General features: G+C 36.1%; 1 protein-coding gene and 1 long non-coding RNA gene across 3 annotated transcripts; one reads left to right on the top strand and one right to left on the bottom strand.

Annotated features, from left to right (window-relative positions):
- Positions 1-788: 788 nt before the first annotated feature.
- LOC148780007 (uncharacterized) lies at positions 789-2901 on the top strand. Its single transcript, XR_016043134.1, has 2 exons — positions 789-908; positions 2142-2901. It is a non-coding gene; the product is annotated as an uncharacterized LOC148780007 (long non-coding RNA).
- Positions 2902-7640: 4739 nt separating this feature from the next.
- LOC18438460 (appr-1-p processing enzyme family protein) lies at positions 7641-21109 on the bottom strand. Of its 2 annotated transcripts, XM_088850082.1 has the most exons (15): positions 20150-21109; positions 19897-20037; positions 19309-19386; positions 19099-19154; positions 18749-18868; positions 18567-18637; positions 18362-18455; positions 12757-12969; positions 11862-12113; positions 11125-11233; positions 10323-10390; positions 9734-9803; positions 9270-9344; positions 8995-9086; positions 7641-8034 (listed from the first exon to the last, which is right to left on the bottom strand). In XM_088850082.1, the coding sequence occupies exons 1-15, from the start codon at positions 20468-20470 to the stop codon at positions 7953-7955; spliced, it is 1842 nt and encodes a 613-aa protein (XP_088706208.1). In that variant the 5' UTR covers positions 20471-21109; the 3' UTR covers positions 7641-7952. The 2 variants fall into 2 exon arrangements, with proteins under 2 accessions (XP_088706208.1, XP_011625048.1); XM_011626746.3 differs by lacking the exon at positions 19897-20037.
- Positions 21110-21402: the final 293 nt, after the last annotated feature.

Here is a 21402-nt window from a genome sequence, read left to right as displayed (position 1 = left end):
ACCATAAGGGAAAGGTGCCTTTTTTTAGAGAGAGGTAAGGACAGGTGACTCCTCTTTGTAGAGAGAATAGGCAACTAGTTAATTTAAGAGAAGTGAATTTGTATAGTTAATTTAAGAGAAGTGAATTTGTATAGAGAGAAACAATTCGATGGTGTCTCTTGCAGATTGAGAGATTGGTTTCTTGTACAGAACTCGTTCTCATGTAGATTTTGAATGGTTTCCCATTTAGTTGGAGAAACTCTTGGTTGCACTTTTGGTTCTCTTCCCCCGGATAATAGTTTAGTTGTGAATTAGATATGTGATATTAGTTGGTAACGTCAGATGAGAGATTTGGTTTAAAAGGCTTGCTCGACTGAGGTTTTTCAACAGTTAAAAAGGTAACTCGGTGTCTCAAAATCTATGATGTAACTCGTTGATATAGTTGGTTTAATTTGTCGTATGCCCATTATATAGTTGATTTAATTTGTCTCAAAATCTATGATGTAACTCATGGATATCGTTGATTTAATTTGTCATATGTCTCAAAATCTATGATATAACCCATTATATTTTATTTTTTGAAATATAGTTTACACTCATCTATTTTATTTTTAGCAGGTTAAGTAAACGATCCCACCAGAATCCAACTCTCAATATTCATGTTTATGCATATAAGAGGATTTAAGAATCCTAATACATTTTGGATGACTTTCAATGAGAAAGGCGCATTATTTTAACCTAGCTCATTATTCTCATGCCTTTCTAGTGACTTTGATAGGCTTTAAGTAGACAAGTGGGGTAGAAAGACAGAAAGAGGGTTTGATAGAAATTATTATGAAGAAGAGGATGGAAAGAAGGCTCGGAAAAATCAATGCTGTGGACTATTGGAACATTAGAGGAGACTGAACAAGGCCAAAGAGGCTATAAAGGTAAAGCTTTTAATTATTTATTTGGTTTTCTCAAACAATTTAAAATTTTAAAATAGAAAGTATTTGATATGTTTGCCCTACTCAAAATTGTAAGCACCTAGTTTGGAGATGACATTTACTCTGAATTTCTAGATCTGAGGCATAGAAATACCTCCCAAATGCATAGGAAAAGCCTTAAGCGTAGCCATTCGAGCGGAAGCACACTATCCTGATACACTATAAGACAAACTTAACCATAGTCATGTCAAAACTATAATGCATCCATCCTAGAATATTGTTTAGATATTCTTGATTCCCTAAATATCACATTTTAAGAAACCTAGACACTCGAATAGGTAGTTTCCGATGGAAAAGAAAGAGAAATTTAGAATATCAATAAGTCGGGTAATTCTAGTCATAGTTGGCAAGAAAATACCCTTCAAATAAAATTCATTTTTCACTAATTTTTTAACTTCATTTAGATGTGGCTTTGTTTAATTTTGTTCTAAAAATATTTTTCATATTTTTTGAGATTTTTTATATATTTTCTTCTTCTTCTTCTAACACTTTTTTGTCCTGGCCATGACCTGCCTAGTTAGCACCGGGTTACCTAGACCTGACCCAGTTACTTGGCCCAGCCCAAGGCCGGATTCCATTCCGGATTTGTACTTCCCTACATTCGATAAAACCGTATCGATAAACTACCTCTTAATATATTTTATTTTATTTTATTTTATTCTGGCAGGCAGAAAGAGAGAGAGTGTATTGTGCTCTTCTGTCTCTCAATGTTGTGCTCTCTCTCTCCATTGTACTCTGCCTTTCCCTACTCTCTCTTGAACATTGTATTCTCTCGCTCTGAACATTTCATCTTTCTCTTAGAACACTGTGCTCTCTTTCTTTCTCAACATTGCTCTCTCTCTTTCTCTAGTAACATTGTGAAATCTATCTCTCTCTAAATATTGTGTTCTATCTCTCTGTTCTCCCTCTCTCTTGGAAAATTGCTCTCTCCCTCCTCTTCTTTATAGATCTCTTTGAATGACCTTTTTTCCTTTTGTAATTTATGTTTAAATTCTGTTTTGTGATTGACTTTTTTTTTTTTTTTTTGTAATTTATACAAATTCTGGTTGGTAATTCATACTTAAGGTCTGTTTTATGTTTAGGAACTCTAATTCAATTATAAATTTTTTAAAAAATATTTTGATTTGTTAATAGAATAATTTGTTTTCTTGTAATGGTTGAAGAACGTGCGGATAGGTGTGCAGAAAAAGTGGTATGGATACGGAGCTCATGAAGGTTATATTTAGGGTAAATATCTTTTCATCTTCTCTCTCGAATGGAGTAAAAGAAAAATGGTTGAACAATATGCATATGGATATGGAGCTGATGAAGGTTATATTTAGAATACATATCTTTTCATTACCTCTCTGGAATGGAGTGATATGATGATGCTATTAAGTTTACCAGATTGAAAACTGGTACGAGTATGATAGAGAAGATATCTGTTTTAAATTCTATCTTAAATAAAAATTATCCAAAAAAAATACTTCACTACCCAATAAAAAGCCCCTTTCTAAAATCTCTTTAAATTTGTCAAAAATTAAAATACAAATAGTTTTTAGAAAATGATAGCAATGCGAGCATCATTTCAAAGAAACCAATTTGTAAGACATTCAATTGAAGCTTCTAAAACGAATTGACATTGACAATTTAGGGTTTTCACCATTCTTAAAACACAAGAAAAAACAACGCACTATCGTTCTCAGCTTTCCAAAAACAAGCCCCTCTCCAATTTTCAGATCTTTAAAACTACCATTACCGAGAAGCTTCTTCTCTCGGAAAGATACTCTGGTTCACACCAAACCTCATACATGCATTTTCTATTTCTCGAATGTGTCTCATAATCTCTATAAAATTAAAACACTTTCTTATTTTCATAATATGTGTTCACCCTTTAATTCTGGCTGAATAATGTAGATACTCATCTCTCTCAATAAAATTATTCTCTCTAAATAAAGATTATGACCGGTCATCTCTTTGTGGAAATTAAGAACAATGAGTCACTTTTGATCTAAGTAAACAGCCTCGATGTTTTTTCTCCTTTCTGATCCATGTTTTTTCTCCTTTCTGATCCTTTGAAATGATTTCCCAAGTCCCTTAACCAAAAACAGCATCGTATCTCAGCACACAAACTTAAAACTGTAAGATCAACTAAATAAATGAACTAGGTTAAAATTTTAATTTCCAAAGAGGTATTTGTTATGTGTTTATTTTGAATCAATTTATCCGTGATTCTTTTTTAGAGGTATTTTTTACACCCAAAAAGCTGTGCAGTGCAGTGGATCTAGGTGCAATCTAATACAAAAAAGAGGAAAAATTAAGATGTATGGATATGAACGAAAATGGAATTCAAGTCTTGGAACTAGTGCATCTTGTAATGCATTTTTTAGACCATCAATTTTCAAGTGTTCATAGATATGCTCAATCTACACTATTTTTGAAGTTCTAAATCTTATAATTAGAGGTGAAATAAATTTTCAAGCCATCACAAAGATTTTCACTATTGAAACATATTTCGATACCATTTGAAGGTGTGCATTGTTTAGGGCCCCAACATTATACAAACTACCCACCTTCTTAAAAAGCTCTACTTTAAAATTGAAAAATGGTTTGATATGACTGCAACCCTATCGAAATAAGTAAAGCCTCACCTCATAACTCATCGAATATTTGCAATTCAAGTGTTGAAAACCTTTACATTGATCATCTTGGCTTGAACATTATAATTGGTGAAAAATTTTAGGATTTCAAGTTCTAAAAATAGTGTAAATTATAACAAATTATCTTGAACGTCCATTTCACCCTAAAAATACGTATTCATAGATCTGCAAGATCTTTACCATTTTTTTAGTTTTAAATTTCATTGTTGTTGTTGTTTAAAATTGATTTTAGATCCATCATAGAGATTTTTATTACTGAAAGTTCTTTCTAGACAAGTATTTGAGGCGATGCTTTATTTTGATTTCATAAAACCGAGGCCTTAAAGAAACCTTATCCTTTAATATTTGCTCTCTCGCATATAGGTGGACAATTTAATACTGAGTCTGTCTTATACTTAGATGAGGTTTCTATAAGACGTAGGGAAAACAAAATAAAACGTCTCTTGCATATAGGTGGACAATTTAATACTGAGTCTTTATACTTAGTGATGAGGTTTCTATAATACCTAGGTTTTATGAAAACAAAATAAAATGTCATCCTTCATAAATATCAACAATATGTTTCTTATGGTAATTGGGTTCATGAATTATGTCAACAAGCAGTGCGAGCTGTAAGATATATTGGTCAAAGTTTCATGATTACCTTATCTCACGTGAATCGTTTACCTATAACCATCCAGTATCCTTATGAAAAATCGATCATATCAGAGCATTTACTGGGTGCGAGCTGTAAAATATATTGGTCAAAGTTTCATGATTACCTTATCTCCCGTGAATCTTTTACTTGTAACCAGCCAGTTTCCTTATGAAAAATCGATCACATCAAAGCATTTTCGGGGGCGAATACACTTTGAGTTTGATAAATAGTTCGGAAAGCACTTTCGGGAAATGAAATCTCCATGATGGCTATAAAATCAATTTCCAAGGCTAACAATAAAATTTGAAACTAATAAAGAGATAGGCACTTTCGACAAAGAAAATCTCCATAATGTCTATCAAATCAATTTCCAAGGCTAACAATAAAATTTGAAACTAAAAAAGAGATAGATATTGTGGATCTATAAACACTTATTTTTAGGGCGAAATAGACTATCTAGATAATTTGTTACAATATATACTATTTTCTAAATAATTTGTTACAATCTACACTATTTTTATAGTTTGAAATCCTAATTTATTTTTACAACCATAATTTTTAAATAGAGATGATCGATGCGAAGGTTTTTCAAATTTTTCCCTCGCATAAAGGATTCCGTTGTCGTGCCACACGTCACGTGCTAATATGTCCCAGTTGTCCTGTTGAATTTACATTGTCCTGTTGAATTTACGTGCTAATATGCGATAGTGTAAGATCGTTTTTTAGGCATTTATTTAGAAACAAGGTTTCTTTAATAAGCTGGCTGACTCATCTATTTAAATGAAGGGATTGTTTTTTTTGTGAGCTGGCTGATCTATTTAAATGAAGGGATTGTTTATAAGGAGACCATTTATCTTCTATAAGGTAACAATTATTCTTGTTTTTTAAATTTCAAAATAAATCGTTGTATGAATGTCATTGAATACACACAAAGTTCGAAAAAAATTTCTCAGACTTCGTGATCACCCATATTCAAAAAGATAAATGGTCTTTACAATCTCTTAAATGCATCCTTTATCTAAAAAACTATTTTGGAGATCCATTTTGGATTCAAAATTGGAGGGAATGAAGATCTCAACCATGATAAGTAGGAACCTGCAAAAATAAATTTTAAAAATAAAAGACAAGTTTTTGGCATGGTTTTAACGCAGTCGATTTAGAGTTTTTGTGGGTCTACCATTTTCTAACAAGATGGATGTTACATGCGCCACGTATGCTAATGTAAAAATGTTATTTTGAAAAGGGTGCGGCTTTTGTAAGGTCTCAACCTTAAACTATCAAAGTAAGGCGCACTTTTAAATATAGCTAAAAAAAATTGTAGTCATAGGGTAAAAAAACCCAATGACCAGAAAGTATATTTCACCTTAAATATAGAATTTAAAGCCCCCGAAAATAAAGTAGATTTAACGAGTTTATAAACATTTGAATTTTTTGAAAAAGATTGGATACAAAAAGACCATTTACCTTTTGTACAAAGAAGTCACAATCATTTTTGTCTCTTGGATTTCAAAATGGATGGTTATAAAAATGCCATTGATTAGACACAATGTTTCAAAAAAAAAAAAAATCTTGACCGGCCAAGCTAGCCAATCTGACATCTAATGAGTGAAAATAGTTGTGACCTCCTTACACAAAAAGTAAATGATCTCTTTGTAGGCAATCTCATTTTGAGAACGAATGGTTAGAATAATGTGATATAAGATGAATCTAGGCCTTAATTTTTTTTTTTTTTTTTTCATTTCCTATCCATACAATTTTAAGATAAGATCATCAATTGGTTTTTTTTTGGTGGAGGAGCCTTTTTCAAATGGATTTTTTAGATCCACCTCACTCCTATGTAGGAGCTTGACCCCTTATATAAACATTTAGGGACACTGAAATTGGAGTTGGTTTTGTGCAATGGAGAGGTGCGCAAGGCACAGGCAAGTGGGGCAAACCTGTTCTCTTGAATTCGGCACAGGCAAGTGGGGCAAACCTGTTCTCTTGAAATTCGGGCCATGCTCAAGCAGCAAGATAATTTCAGGCTTGATTAGGGCTATTAACCCGGCAAGTTCTGGCCTAGCCAGCGTAGTATATAGACCACGGGCACATGCTCGAAAGATTAGTTCCACCCGTCCTGAATTCATGACAACTACAACTAGGTCCGAGCGCAAACCAGGCCCGAAAAATCGAGTAGGGATGGGCTAGGCACTATATAAATCCCACAAAAGTATTTATTGAAATATATACTTCAAAAAAAATGGTTTAATGGATCAGACTCACCAAAACATGTCTCCCCTCGTGCATCAGACTCACCAAAACATGTCTCATGCATCATACGTCCATCCCAACATGCATCTTAGAGATGGACGTAAAAAAATAAAAAATGTTTTCACCCTGCCTCAAAATGTATGTGAAAAAACATACTAAAAAAAAGGTGTGGTTCTATAGAGCCGAGGCCTTATACAATCAAAGTAAAAGGCACCTTCAAATAGTGTTGAAAAATGTGGTTTCAATACTGAAAAAACAGCCTTAAAATATATTGCACTATTTCCAAAAATTGAAATCCATGTTTCTCATGTCTGCATCTTGATGTGGAGATGATCATTTTGAGGGTATTTGGACATCAAAACAACTTACTCTAGTAAAAATTTTGAGGTGGGCTCTAATTTGATTGTTTAGAACCTTGACTGAATATAAAACTTTTTCCTTTAAAAAATATATAATTTTTAGTTCTTAAAAACAAAATCCATAAACAAAACAACACAATAGCTGAGATTAACAAATCTCAAAATTTTGGACCCAAAATCATTGATGTAAAGATGAATTTTCAGGGGGGACCTACAAATCGATAGGTGAGTCAGCTGACTTAAAAAACACTTTTCCAAAAAAAATTAAAAAAATTGGACTAGGCCACTAACAGCCCAGGCCTGGCCCCAAACCAGGATGGACAGCGTCCGGACACACACCCGGTAACATCCCTAGCTGCTCCGGCTCAAGCCCCATTTTGAATCTTTGAAAAATGAAAATAATTCAGGTCTAAAATAAGAAGTATACTCCCATAAAATTTTAGCCTCAAAAAGCATGCTAGCTATCCTGTCTGACGTAAACAATTAACGCATTCCATTGTTAACATCGGAGAGTTGAGGAGCTTCTAGCATGCTGTTCAAATTTCAGAACCCAAATGCCATCATCATATCTTTCATTTCCCTCACAATTAATAGGTAAAGTTTATTTTATATATATATATATATATATATATAGAGAGAGAGAGAGAGAGAGCCAAGAATTCCCAATCGCTAAACTAGAGAGAGAGCGCGAGAGAGAGAGATTGCCAAGAAATCCTAACAGCTAAACTACTTGCAATCAATACCTGCTATGTAGAGGCCCAACCCCACAGAAATAAAGCACACACCAAGCTCCAAACCAAACTCAAAATGAGCTCTCATTTCTCTCAAATACAGGAAGCTTATACAACAGATCAACAAATTGTAAAATGAATGAACACTATCAGAGTTGCAAAAGCACAAAAGCTCTTATTGTATCCATTTCCTCATTTAGGAACATCGATGAATTACATAACAGGCAATCATTTTTTTTCTTTTTCCTCAATAAATAACAACAAGCAATCTACAAATACAATACAAAAGATGAAAAATCAAGCTTTTGTGATCAAAGAGCATAAGAAAGCCAAACCTTCAAACCATGGAACTTGATGCCTCTTCTCAAGTCTTAACTAGCATGTCTCTGATATATGTATTTTGTTCTTGGGTCGACAATGAGTCCTTTTCCTCCATTCACCTCAAGATCATGCCTAAACAAGAAATATTTGCAAAGATCAATGCTAAAAATCCTGTCAATTGATCACAAACAGTAGTAGCCCAAGTGACGCGCCTTTAGGTTCGAAAAAAGGGGGCCTTCTGCCCCACCGACTTACCCAAAAAAAAGGGTATAAAATTATAAATAGTCACATTGAGAAGAGGCCAATCTGATAACCAAAGGTTGGATATATTGATGGATATTCAGAAAAATAATAATGCACTTCTTACCTTTCTATTTTTCTGCTATTTATTTTTTATATTTAAAACAACTAATACAAAGTGGAAATATATAAGGTGATATTTTAAAAATACCAAATGCTGTTTGTCATTTGGTAGTTCAAAACCCAATATCTAAGCCCTTTACACCATTATGTAACAGCTAATGTACTTCAAAAACAGCAGTGATATTTGATGGTATCACCTGATCTTCATACCTGTCCTCATATCATGACAGGCTAGATCCGGAAACAATATATCCGTTGATATATCTGACATGATCGTGGCTTTTTTAAATTTGGAAGCAACAAATAAAGAGGTAAGGAAAAGGGTAAAAAAAAAGAGAGATATCGCTTAGGACTGGGTCATGAGCATCTGTTGAAAAGGTCATAATATTCTGACTTGTTAGAATGGAAATGGCCAAGCAATGGATATCAGAGTTCACAGAAATAAAAATGGTTAATTGGTAAAGGTGATCGCAATAAGTCTAGTTTTGATTAATGGAGGACTTCCGGTAATGTTTTGAAACTGTTATTTAAAATATTAAAAAACTAATATTTGCTCTTAGTAATACAGAAGATCTACACCTTAACAAAAAATAAACATCTAAAAAAAGCTAATGCTCTGATGCAATTATCTTAAATCTGTGCTGTCTCTATAGTTCCCACCATTCCCGATAGTCATGGATCACAGGAAAGGAAAACATGAACAGGAAAAATTTGATGTGAGAAACTCACTGGAACACGAAATCGGGGATGGTCAGCTGTTCACGAGGAACATATCTGAACAGTTGCAGAAGGCGATCAACGTACACAACCTTTCGCCACACCTAAAGAAAAAAACCAGAATTTTCAAATACACTTCAATAGCTATCCATTTCATTTTTTATTTTACTTCATGATATATTATTTTGATCCTTTTGGGTGGGAGGGGGGTGCAGTTTGTAAGGGAACTCCATTCCAATCCATATCAAGGAATTCATTACTGAAACTATAGGGGAAAGAGAACTGACTTCTCCATCTACTAGCAACTGTAAAGCCAAGATTGCTGCCTTCAACCCCATTGTAGGATGCAAAACATAGATAGCCTGCATAAATTATCATCAAAATATAAGAAACCCGCCTGACAATTTTTCTTTTTTCACTAAAAAGAAAAAAGAGAGACCAATGAAGTGACACTAGAACTCCTTTTGTGTTATTTGGAAAATTTATCAAACTACTCATAAAATTAGAACTATTTTTACATTTTACTTATATTTCTCAATAGCTCACGACTCTTTTGATCAAATTTCAAATAGCCCATCAAATGACACATCAAAATGTATTTCGAAATTTATCAAATTACACCTAGGATAATTGTTAAGTGGTTCAATTTTTAAGTGCATTTTGATAAGTTTCCCTTATTATTTGTACAACCAATTAAATGATAATATAACCATGGGAATGGCATCTTATTTTTAGTTGTAGTTTTACATACATGGAGATTACGCTGGTGTTTTCGGCCAAGTATCTGTTGCAACCGCTTCATCCATCCTAAATCTGGCTGCCTGTTCAACTCAAATGGAGTAGAATGCTCAGTAGACCAGTAAGACAGCTTCACAGGAGAAAGAGAACATTTAAAGCTAGATAAGAAAAAGGATTGCGGATTGGTAACTAATTGGCTCTATGATTTAGGCTAGTCAATATTGTACACAGTGTGAATCTAAAATACATATGCTAACAGTGTACAACTAATTATATATCTCATGTAGCCATCATAACCCAGGCCAAACTAATCAAAGGGGACTGACAATAACAAAACATAATTCTTTTCAGGCTAGGGCTAACACAAGATTGGGTAAGCCCAATCTCAACTCGACGATTCTAAGCACACACCAAACTTTGACTCACAAAGAACCGAACCAAACAGAAATCCCAAAAAAGAGGGCATAGAAAACAAGAAATGAGTGCCTATAGAAACAAACTAATCCAATGTATTTCAAAATCTTGCAATAAATAAATTAATAAACTGCATTCACAATAGTACTTAGAAAATTACATAAAGAAATAAATTAAACAGTACTCACAATTGTAAAGATGCTGCCGAATGGAAGTAGACAATGGTATAAGGCTTCTGTATCAAAGGTTCAAATTCCTGAAAAAAAAAAAAAATTTAATCAAAGTAGCAGCTTACAGAAGTAGAACAAAAGCTTACAAAAACATCTCCATGAGAGAATTTCAGGCTTTCAGCACGATAAGCATGTTACACCGGTTATCATCATTGATTTAACAGACACATAACTCCCACTTCTCCTTTTTTCTTACAATATGTGACAACCAGTTAAGCCACAAATCTCATGATTCTGAAGTTGAAGGAGAGACAATATGACCACCTCAAACAGAAAGACTAATTTATGCATTCTAGATATCAGTAACAGTTGCTGACAAGTCAGCTAGGATTACACCTGTGGATCTAACAGAGCACAGTGATTTCTAGGTCCAGTAACTTTATACATGAAGACATAAAATATAAAAGGAGCATCGCCTTAATTTCAGGTAAAGAATTGTTTGCACTATTCTCTTGACAATCAGAGCATTTCATTCATAAAAATTTGACTTGCTGAAGTTCCCAAAAGGAAAAAACAGAGAAACATATTTAGCAAGATCAAAGAAGCATGGTTAAATAGAAGTAATGTTTTAGTGTCAATGTTTTTTATTATTCAATAATTCTTTAGTGTCAGTAAGTTAGCGCACTTCTTTTTGTGCTTTAACACAGTCCTATTATCAAAGAAACACAGTTCAGATTTCAGAATTGCTCTGGATTGAATTTGAGCATCCTAAATCTATAATATAGAAGGACACAGCATAAACATGACCAATAAACCGAACCTTTACTACATATAGGACAAACCGCTCCAGATCAAGGCAGCGCAGTAGAAAATGAGCTCCGACCACAACCATGACTGGACGCCCCTCACTATCTACACCACCACGGTATCTGTAATGGAAAATAAATATTAAACTTAGCATAGAACCGCCATCAAAAAAGTCAAATTTTGGGATCACCACCTACACCACCACAGTATCTCTAATGAAAAATAAAACTTAGACCAAGTAAATACGTTCAAAAAGATACAACTTTTAGGAAGCCAAATTGAGCAGACAGCACATCCTCAGAAACTAGGAAATCCAAAAGTTGAATAAGCAGAATACATGAAAGATATTCCCCCCTGAAAGGATGACTCAAATCAAGTGATTCTCTTTTAGAAACATGCCACAAATCAAGCACTCATCCATGTTCATGGGAAGTTTTGAATTTGAATCCCACTTAGTGAGCTAATTATTTACGATTTCCATGATTTCTTTTTAGATAAAAGTGCTAGAAGAGGTACTTCAGAGTACCTCTTTGCATCTTTAAGCAAGGCTGGTGTGAGGATGGATGACCTAAGAAGTCCATGTCTCACATCCATTTTTTCCAATGAAAGATATTCTCTATAGAAGCACAAACGTGTCATAATTACAAAGCTATCAGTATATCACTTGGTGTTGTTAAGATATCAATACACCAAGACAAAACTTCCAGTAAAAGGAACACGAGCAAATTAAAGAAGGCATTAGATGCTTACACAATCCTCATTTCTGCAATTTCTGCCAGATTAAGAGAATTCGCTTTTGCCAGGTATCTTGAATGGAGTGAATACTCCTCAGCAGGAGAAAGTGAAGGTCCTCCAAGGTAACCAAATCCCAGCAATTTAGTACAATTCCAACCAGATTGAGCCTGAGCAGCTTTATGCCATTGTTCCTTCCGCCTTTGGTCTGGATCCTTACTTAAGGACATGAAAGCCGGATCCAAGTATGAATCCAGGTAAGATGAATTCCTGCATGCATTTCATTTCTTCAGTAAAGATTAATTGACCAAAGAAATCAGTAGAACCCGTGCTCATTAGATAGCCATGCAATGTAAAGTATATCGTAGAAAAGGTTTTGCATCCCCAGTAATGTATGAGTTTTGTGTGCAAGATAAGACAAATAGGGGATAAACCTTATCCAGCAGTGTGACACCCACGAAAACATGAAACTTACAAAGGCAGAGGAAACCATTATCTGAAGGCTAATGCAAAACCAAAATAATTACCGGAAAATAGAATCACAAAGAGACACCTCCCAGTTGAGAACATAGTGGTACATTATGTCCAGAGTGTAACCAAGCTTTACGAAATTTAAGGAAAATCAGTAATTTAGCAGTTAACACTACATGCAAGGGGCAACTGTAATGGTCAATACTGTCAATGATTTGGGTATGGCATGTGAAAAGCCATATTTGCAGGACAATCTCTTTCCCATCACAAGGTGAACATATGAATTCATTGTGAACAAATATTTCTTCAAGCAGTATATAGGAATATTAAGAGAAGGTGTACTGGCGCTGATGGATCTGACCATTCCAATACTTTCCAAACTCAAAGACAACAATGAGTGGCCAATGGAGTTAACTAAAAACAATGTTCAATTACAACCCACCGTCTCAATGTCAATCCAACATCACTGGGGGGAAGCTCTACAGGAGCCTTTGGAGGCTTAGGAATGGTCGAGGACACAGCAGGAAGAGGCTTTATTCTAATTTTGCGTTCATCTATTGTTGTCTCACCATTCTCATCACCAACATCTGCTGGAAGCTTTGATAATGCCACCTCTTCTTCATGTTTATCCCGAGGGAAGTAAAGTGGAAGCAATCTGCAAAAGGAAGTAAAAAAGATTGAAATTGGTGAAGTAAAGCACACAAAAAGAAATGTTTGAACCATAAAATTCATTTTTCTACTTTTTTTAATAAGCAACCACAAGAAGTTGAACTTATCTTTTTTACCGCAACAAGACAAGTTGAACTGTTTAGAAAATAAAATGTAAAATGGAACAAGGAAAATTATCCATATTCACAGCCTCTGCAACTTAAATGAGTAACCTCATTTCAATTGGCTGACATCTCTTTTTTAACAAAGAAAATTGACATAGGTCATCACCGACACTTAGTTCCAAAAAAATTCTTGCAACCGAGAATTAAGAATGCAACTGCTCACGTAAATAAGACGCAAAATAAGAACCACAAAAGAGTATTTGGCTGTCAAATATCCGCATCTTTACAATACAAACCCTAGATTTTACAGACTCATCCAATATAAAAAGATCTGTGACATGTGATGTATTGTGCATACATGGGTAACATCAATGGGCAAGAAAGAGAAGAACAGCCAAAGGCTTGGGCGTGAATTGGACCAAACATAAGAAAACAAGGTCAAATTGGCCATTCTAAGCCTTTTTCTACAGCCAGAGCAGCATTATCTGCATTTCTGTGCTTGTTCACAATATCCAAATGGGTGATAGTACTTGTGCGGCTACCTTGCTACTTAGGTCAATTTTTGTATTTGAACAGTGTATTTTTCCAATAGGCAAGACTTTTTACTCAATGCTAAGATTCACTATTATGACCACCTGTTGGAAAGCTAACAAAGAGATCTACAAGCTACGCCAGTTTTGCCAATGGGCTTTGCTGGAGAATGCTTCTAAAGACCCCGAATCATCTTCTGAAATTCTTAATGAGTGAAAGTGTAGTTTGGTCTTTGTTAGGGGTAAAGACTGTCATTCATAATAATCGTCTTTTTTTTATTTGTTCAAAGGGTATTTTAGGGTATAAATAATTTACTTAAATCTTAATTTATCTTGGAAATTGGTTGCATGATATTTGATATATCTAGGAAGATAATGCAACTTTTTGGTTTCCAATATATGGATTAAAAGCACGAGTCTCAAACATGAGGTTTTTGAGTCTTGGAAGCTCAATTCACACCCAAGCCTTTGGCTTTTGTTCTCTCTTTTGCCCAATTCATGATGTTGCCTAAGGATGTGCCTGTATCAGTAACCCCTCCTGAACTATCAGCTGGTGAGTCCGCCGTAGGAGAAGCTCTCAAAGGGCTGTAGAAATCACTCTCAACAAGAGAATTCAGGCTGAGCTGTCACTCTGCTTTGATGATAGAACCAAATTCATTCCTTATCATCTTCCGCCAAAAACAAACCTAAGGAACCTAATACTCGCATCTCAACCCCACAACAATCCGCATAGGTCAGCCTCAAAGATAAAGAATTTGTTTGGCATCCTAAGACAAGAGTTCCCCTCAGGTGTGTTTGTGGCCAATAGAGTTCTGCACTTGCATCGCAGTTGTGGTAGTTTTCAATGTCACAAAACATGAGGGATGAGATGTCTATGAGGGGCAACGTGACCTGGAACGCATTGATCTCTAGTTTCTTGTTGAATTGTATCTCTTTGAGATTGAGTCACAATGCTCCCAAGAGATGAAAACCTATAGGTTTCGATCTTCTCAATCGAACCTTACTGTTGTGTTTATGCATTAGCATGGCACGATGGGAAGTAAAGAAGCAGGTAGGCCAACCCATGCTGAGGCTTTGAGATGTTGGTCAAATGGAGGTCACTGACCTGCTAGCGCGCACTTTCCAACTCACTGCAAAGTAGAAAGTCTTCTGCCTGCACATTTAATGTCCAACTCTATGAATCACAGATGTCAAGTTCCTTGTGAGGATGCCTTGATTGGACTTTTCAAAGGAGGCATGACAGAGACTTAATGTCTTTCTTCTTGTGCTTAATCATGATTTTAACCTCAGCAGCTTTGCTCATTCTGATGTAATCAGTGCATAATTGTGCTTGAGTTCAGACTTTCAGTCTTGATCAAGTTCATGGGTTAAATATTAGATGGAGCTTAGTTTCCATTGTTTCGACGGGAAATCCTTCTGTTGTTCTCCAGGCTGTGTTTGATTTGTGCGGAAGCACTTGGTTTTCTTAAGAGAATTCAGTAAGCCGAGATGGTACTAGTTGGACTTCTCTGAGAGGAGCTTATGCCATCATTATCCATGGGACATTGCCCTTAGTCTTGTTCAAGAGGCCATGGCTTCGGACATCAAATGAATACGCCTACTTCTGCTGGTTTCTTGTCAGCTTCTGCTGCTCTGCATATTCTGAAGCTTGTCACACAAGCCCATGCTCTGATACTGAAAATGAGACCTAAAAGTCATCGCATATTTGAGTAGACATGCTCTGGGTGTCTTAAATGTTTTCAGTTTCTTGATGGGCCTATCCTTTTGAAGATTAGCGGAAGTATAGATGTGACAACAGTGTGCATGACGACAGGCCAAACGTGGCAAAGAACTTTGATGCTGTCATGACCTCTCTCGAACATTGCTGTTATGGGAAAGGCACTCCTGTCAACGTGTTAACAATAGGAGGCTTCAGTGCCTGGTCTCAACTAGAACTCCTGCATTTGAGATGTGGAGGTTTTGATAGTATTGGGGTTGTTCTCTCTATTTGTTCTCTCTATCTACAACTCCACTGAAATCGGAAAGCAGTTTAGAACTTCGACCGAGTCAGACCCAGTAGGTGCTGCAGGTGAAACATTATGATGTGGCTACCTAGATGGACTAGGTGCCCCTCATTTTACTGCAAATGGAGCGGAAAGAGATAGGTAAGATACATGTGTCAACTATAATACGGTTATCATTTGCAGTCGTACCAGATTTGCATTGAAGTTCTTTATTTTCAGATGGCACCATTAAATGTTAACGGTGTGTTTGATGGCTATGTGAGAGCCAAACGTATTGGTCCCTGTGTTGGCTATGAAGTGAGCAACGTGGGTGATGCACATGGGCTAATTAGCACTGCTGTTTCCAATGCTCTGATGGGAGACAAGCCTGTTCGGTCTACGCTGTAGTCTAATTATCATTCCTCACCCAACTTTCAGTTGCAAGGCCATGCATTTCTTCCTTTCAGCAAGCAGATAAATCAGCCACCCCTTGAAGTTACAGTTAGAAGTGCCAAAGTCGTGAACAAGACAGTAATCCCAGTGCTGGTTGGCACCAAAAACGGATTTGCATACACACATGAAGCATTCATCGACTTAATCAATGCTTGTGTCCAGGCCCTAGCTCTTATGCCATAAGCTAATGACCAAATCATCATATCACCCTCACCTCTTAAGAGCCCATGGTTGAGCTATGAGCACTGCATCTCATAGTACTAGAAGTGAGGCTGTGAAATCAGTTAATGCCTCTTCATGACCAATCTTTACAGCTCACAACTTAGCCGATTATTTGCTTCATTTCAAAAGAGAGGAAGCTCTTGTGGGGTTTTTATTATCGTCCATAGTAGTGGTTTAAAGAAGGCGCATGGATTTTATCATTTGGTGGAAGGAGAACTTCGTCAACAGGAGTTAACGCTTCAACTTTGGCAAGGGTTTTCGACACCAGCCCCAAAGTTGACAGCTTTTTGCTTACTATACATGCCAAATTTGGAACCATTTGGAACATGCCAAAAATATTTGACCTTGTGCCTCAAAAGAAGAAAAACCTAGGAGTCCTAGGCCTTCACCATTTGCGAAGGAAGGATGGTGAATGCAGTGCCAAAAACTCAAAGGCGAGTCCTTTCCAACATGGGGAGGATGATGTAGATCACATCTGAGGCTGGGGTTAAACCCAAGAGCTAGGCTGAGCTGAACTTTGAAGGCAGACATGTTTGAAATTGCCTTATTTGTTAAGTTGCGCGTGTTGGAATTGTCATGCCAGTGAAGTCCTTTTTTCTTGTAATTTATAGTTAAGGGACAAGATTGGGCTCCATGTAACGTAGAAGGTGAGGTGTCTGCGTGGATTCAAAGTAGGTTATGTTGTTTTGAGTTCCCAGGAGTCAGAGTCAACAGTCAAGAGTTCCAATGAGTCACTCAAGGTGATCTAGAGTTGATGTATTGAGGGTCCCTATAGGTGGGACTTGGATGCATGCAGGAATTGGGATTGATGCAGGCTGCATCCATGATGCATGTTGACTTCGTTGTGTGGGAAATTGGAGAATGAGCGTATTTTAGTCATTTCTCTTTGAACAATTGTTTCATGTGGGCTGGACCGCATTTCTACAAAATGAGGTCCAGAGGTATAAAGCATCCATCTTAAAGATTGACGCAAATAGGTGGTCCATCTAAAAACAATTGTAACTAACAGTCCAAATGTTTTCTTAATATAATTATTATTTCTAGTTTTCAAATTTTATTTATTTTTTCATATTCATTATCTCCATGTTAAAGATTATATATACTCTAAAAATTAGGATCAAATTATATTTAAAAATATATTTACTGCCAAGCCTGCATTTCAACATGCAGGCTGGCTGCATGCTAACCGCATCCTTTCTCTTTTGTTTAGAGGGCATTTTCTTCATTGTTTCACTACGGTTTGGGAATAGGAGAGTCACTTTGCGGCAACAAAAGGTTGTTAATGCTTTTGATTAATGAAATGAACTTTTCCTCCTACCTGGTGTAGTTGAGATTTGCCCAACATGTGTGATAGAAAACCTACCAAGTATGATGGTGCAGAACCTAAAAGTGTAATGGCATGGAAAGGGCTGGAAAGACCCTTGTTCCTTTCCCTTTCTTGACGGTGATCAAAGAAAATTTTTCCTTGTTTGATCTACCAGCATGATCGACGGATTGATGTCGCTCAATCAGTCTCAGATCTACCCAGTCTGTGCACCAGACTTACAACAATATATTCTTGTCATCATATCCATTCCAAGATGATCTCAGAAAGCAAGATTGCTGTTCTCCAACTTCTTTTGTAATTGAGATTTCAATACTTGGTGAGCCAACTCGCGACTCATCCAACTTAACTCAGTCACTCAATGAGTGAACTCAGACCAGGACTTACAAAGACTTGACCATTACTCAGAGAGCCTGTAACATGTACAGTTGTTGGTTTTGAACGATCTGTAAAATCATTGGCAATTCCGAAGCCTCGCCTAGGCTTCTGGAGAACAGTAATGGCCCATTGGGTAAAACAAACTTGTCTTCATGAAGAAAATCAATAATTGAAATTGTTTTCCTCATTATGTTGATTGATTGATATATAATTTATTCTTATAGTACCATGGTGTCACAAAATATTATAGAAAACTAGACATAAGATCTTTGAATTTGGGCAAAATTCAAGTCCAATTGACCAGGTCTAGACAAGTGGCATACAGACTGAATCAAGTTCAATCAACACATCGTATTATGCTACAAAAAAATAGCAGGGCAGTCACCTCTTGTAAATTTCTGTATCAGATGCCGTAGTGGTGCAGAAAACAACTGCAGTGATTTTGTCTTTCTGCTTCTCCAAAAACCGCCGAACGGTTCCTACCCAAGTCCAACAAAGCAGTTATAAGGTATAGTCAAAGTAGAACTCCCACTCTGTCGAAAAAAGAAAAAGGAAGTCCTATAAATAAGAAAATAGGGTGGCAATCTCACTGATAGCTACATGTGCAGCCGGTTCTCGAGGATAATTTTTGGCCTCTGTATATATGCAGCCCATAGCAATACTGCGACCAAACTCTCAAGTTAGCCCAACCACTACAAAACTTAAGAGAAGAATAATATACATCACTCCCAACCATGCAAGATATGCAAAAGCTAACATATGACCACCTCACCTCTGAAGTCCATTCTCAATAAGAAGCTCGAGACAAGAACGATAGCAATGGCTGAGAGCATTTTCGGCAGCCGTATGGTATTTGACAGCATACTTTGGACCAACTGTGTGAATAACCCTCCTGCCATATCATAGAGCATATGAGCAATTCATTTTCTAATACATCCACATAACGATGCCTCAAAATCAAATGTTGACAGCATGAGTTGTGAGTCTAGGCATTAAATGCAAAAAATATTCAGAATCTTTATTTCAAAGCAATGAGTTGCATGAGAAACAAGAATTAAGTACAACGATATAAGGGAAGTAACTCAACCTTTTAAAATAATATGTCAAGATTCAAATAGCTACCTTGCAGGAAGGTCATATGCATTTGTAACTTTAGCCATTCCGGTCCGACATCCACCCTGCCAAATAGAATTGAAATGAGAACATATTCCAAACTTTCTAGATATGTTGAGCAAATGCACAACCAAAAATACCAGTGAACTTGGGTGAAGTTAACACATGAAATACAAAGAATAATGCATAAGGCCAAAATGCAATATCAAGGAATATCACCAGAGTTGCACATTCTTCTGCAAGGCCAAGTCCTGCAGCTGCATGAAGACCAGGGCTGCTATGCGCTTCATCCAAACTCTAATTGAAAGCACAAAAATAAATATTGAGTGTCACAATGAAATGGTTTCTTTATTGAAGGAAATTTTTCATGATAGGAAATAGCAATCTAAAATCCCAAACTACATGAAAACTTTTTAAAAGATGAGCAATATCTAAAGTTAGACAACTACCATAGCTAAATGTCACTGAACAAGAGTTACTCCTATATTCAATTACAATTCCTAGAATATTATATTGTTATTTCACAAGAAGCAATGAATCTGATTATGGCTCACTGAGGCGTCATGGAGTCACAGAGTAAGTTTGGCTTAAATGAATAAATCAACAATATGGTATGATTTGGGAACATAGGCAATAAAATCGAATATGTCAGCTGGCCCAGAAAGCACAGGACTAGCAGGAATATTTAAAAACTAAGTGTCTATGACTAGGAGACAAATAAACCCATAGAACCATATTTTTGTAAGTAAGACAAAATCCAGACATTGAAAATGCATCATTTGCAATATCCACCAATAATTTTGTTACCTTATAGCTCCAGCTGACATGATGCAACCAATAGGGCCCAAAAGGTTTAATATTTAGGAAACCTAAACTATGAAGAACCAAAAACAACTCCTCATCCAGTATAATGGATTGAACAAAAGAAGAGTCCCTTTCGGCATTCATATACATATTACACAAAAGAGGCAACGATACTCAAATTCAACAAACAATATGTCATGAACCTAAAACAATTATTCATGAACATTGATTCCAAAGGAAATGATAAAGACCTTACCTCGTTTGTGGAATTAACTACTGCATCAACCTCGAGATCCCATGGGTGACCCCGCCAAAGATAAATTTTTGAACTGATTTCATGGTCCACAGGGAACCTTGAAACACCTCCTTCAAGACCAGTGTCCCCTTCACTTGAAGTCATCAAAGGATCAGAAAAGTATGAATTGGAAAACGAAGGATCTTCAACCCCATCAACTGATATAGATCGCTGCTCTGCATCACTCCAACGAGGAACTTGGTCAAGTTTCACGACATAATCCCCACCACTATCAGTGGGTATTCCACCTCGACTAGTGGCTGAAGTCACCGGTCGATACATTTTTTTCAGAAAATGCTGAGATTTCTTGTATATTGATGGCCACAAGAAAAGGGAAATTAAAAGCCAAATTCACCAATCATCAGGAACTCGTATTCCCCAAATTTCATCCATTTTTTGGCCCATTCGTCCAATCCCAGAACAAGAAAACGCTAGAAAACCAGACTCCTAATTCAAGGAATTGAACCTTAAAAATGGAAGCTGTAAGACACCAAATAAAATTTCCCTGAACCCAAATCCTAGAAACAAAATACAAAATAATATCTTGTTTATAAGGCACTCAGTTCAAATCATATAATTTAGAACTACAAGCACTCCCAAATCCCAAAATTGAGATCCTTTTAACACAAAATCCGTGTTTTATCTATATCTATCGCCATTCACGATAGCAATTCAGCTAATATCACCACGAATTCATGGAAACACCATCAAATATCATCACAAATTCAATAAATTAAGGATTTCAAACTAAAAGATATAGCAGATAGAACCTCAAGGACGCAAATATTCCATGAAGGATCGATACATTCCAACTGCTACTGTGAAACCCTAATTTTCCCCAATAGAAGGTTGCTCTAATGAATAAAACCTCAATTAGAATGCGAGTCCTGTATTTCAGCATCAACCATGATTGAAGCTACTGAATTTAGGGTTTTCAGCTTCCCTCTCTATATCAATAGAGAGAGAGAGAGAGAGAGAGAGGGAACGAATTGAGAATGTAAATTATTGGATTTCTTGTTTGCACATACGGCCTCGAGAAAAGTTCGAAAAAAAAAAAGCCCTATATTTTATAGGGTGCGGTTTGTATAGAGCCTAGGCTCTAAACAATCAAATTAGAACCTACTTTCAAATAGTGTAGATAAATGTGGTTTCAATACTCGAAATCTTCATGATAGTTTTAAAATATATTTTCAACTTTCTTTATAATAAAGTTT

Source organism: Amborella trichopoda, chromosome 10, assembly GCF_054954075.1.
Source record: "Amborella trichopoda isolate Santa Cruz 75 chromosome 10, AtrichopodaSantaCruz75HAP2 v2.0, whole genome shotgun sequence".
Taxonomy (NCBI): domain Eukaryota; kingdom Viridiplantae; phylum Streptophyta; class Magnoliopsida; order Amborellales; family Amborellaceae; genus Amborella; species Amborella trichopoda.
The sequence above is the reverse complement of the archived record's forward strand: the minus strand, read 5'-3'. Positions and strand labels throughout refer to the sequence as shown.

Coding starts and splice junctions, on each gene's coding strand:
- LOC18438460 (XM_088850082.1), bottom strand. CDS start 20,470: ATGTATCGACCGGTGACTTCAGCCACTAGTCGAGGTGGAATACCCACT. Junction 18,869..19,098: donor GCATATGACCTTCCTGCAAG/GTAGCTATTTGA, acceptor ATGATATGGCAG/GAGGGTTATTCACACAGTTG. Junction 12,970..18,361: donor GATACAGAAATTTACAAGAG/GTGACTGCCCTG, acceptor TTCCTTTTGCAG/ATTGCTTCCACTTTACTTCC.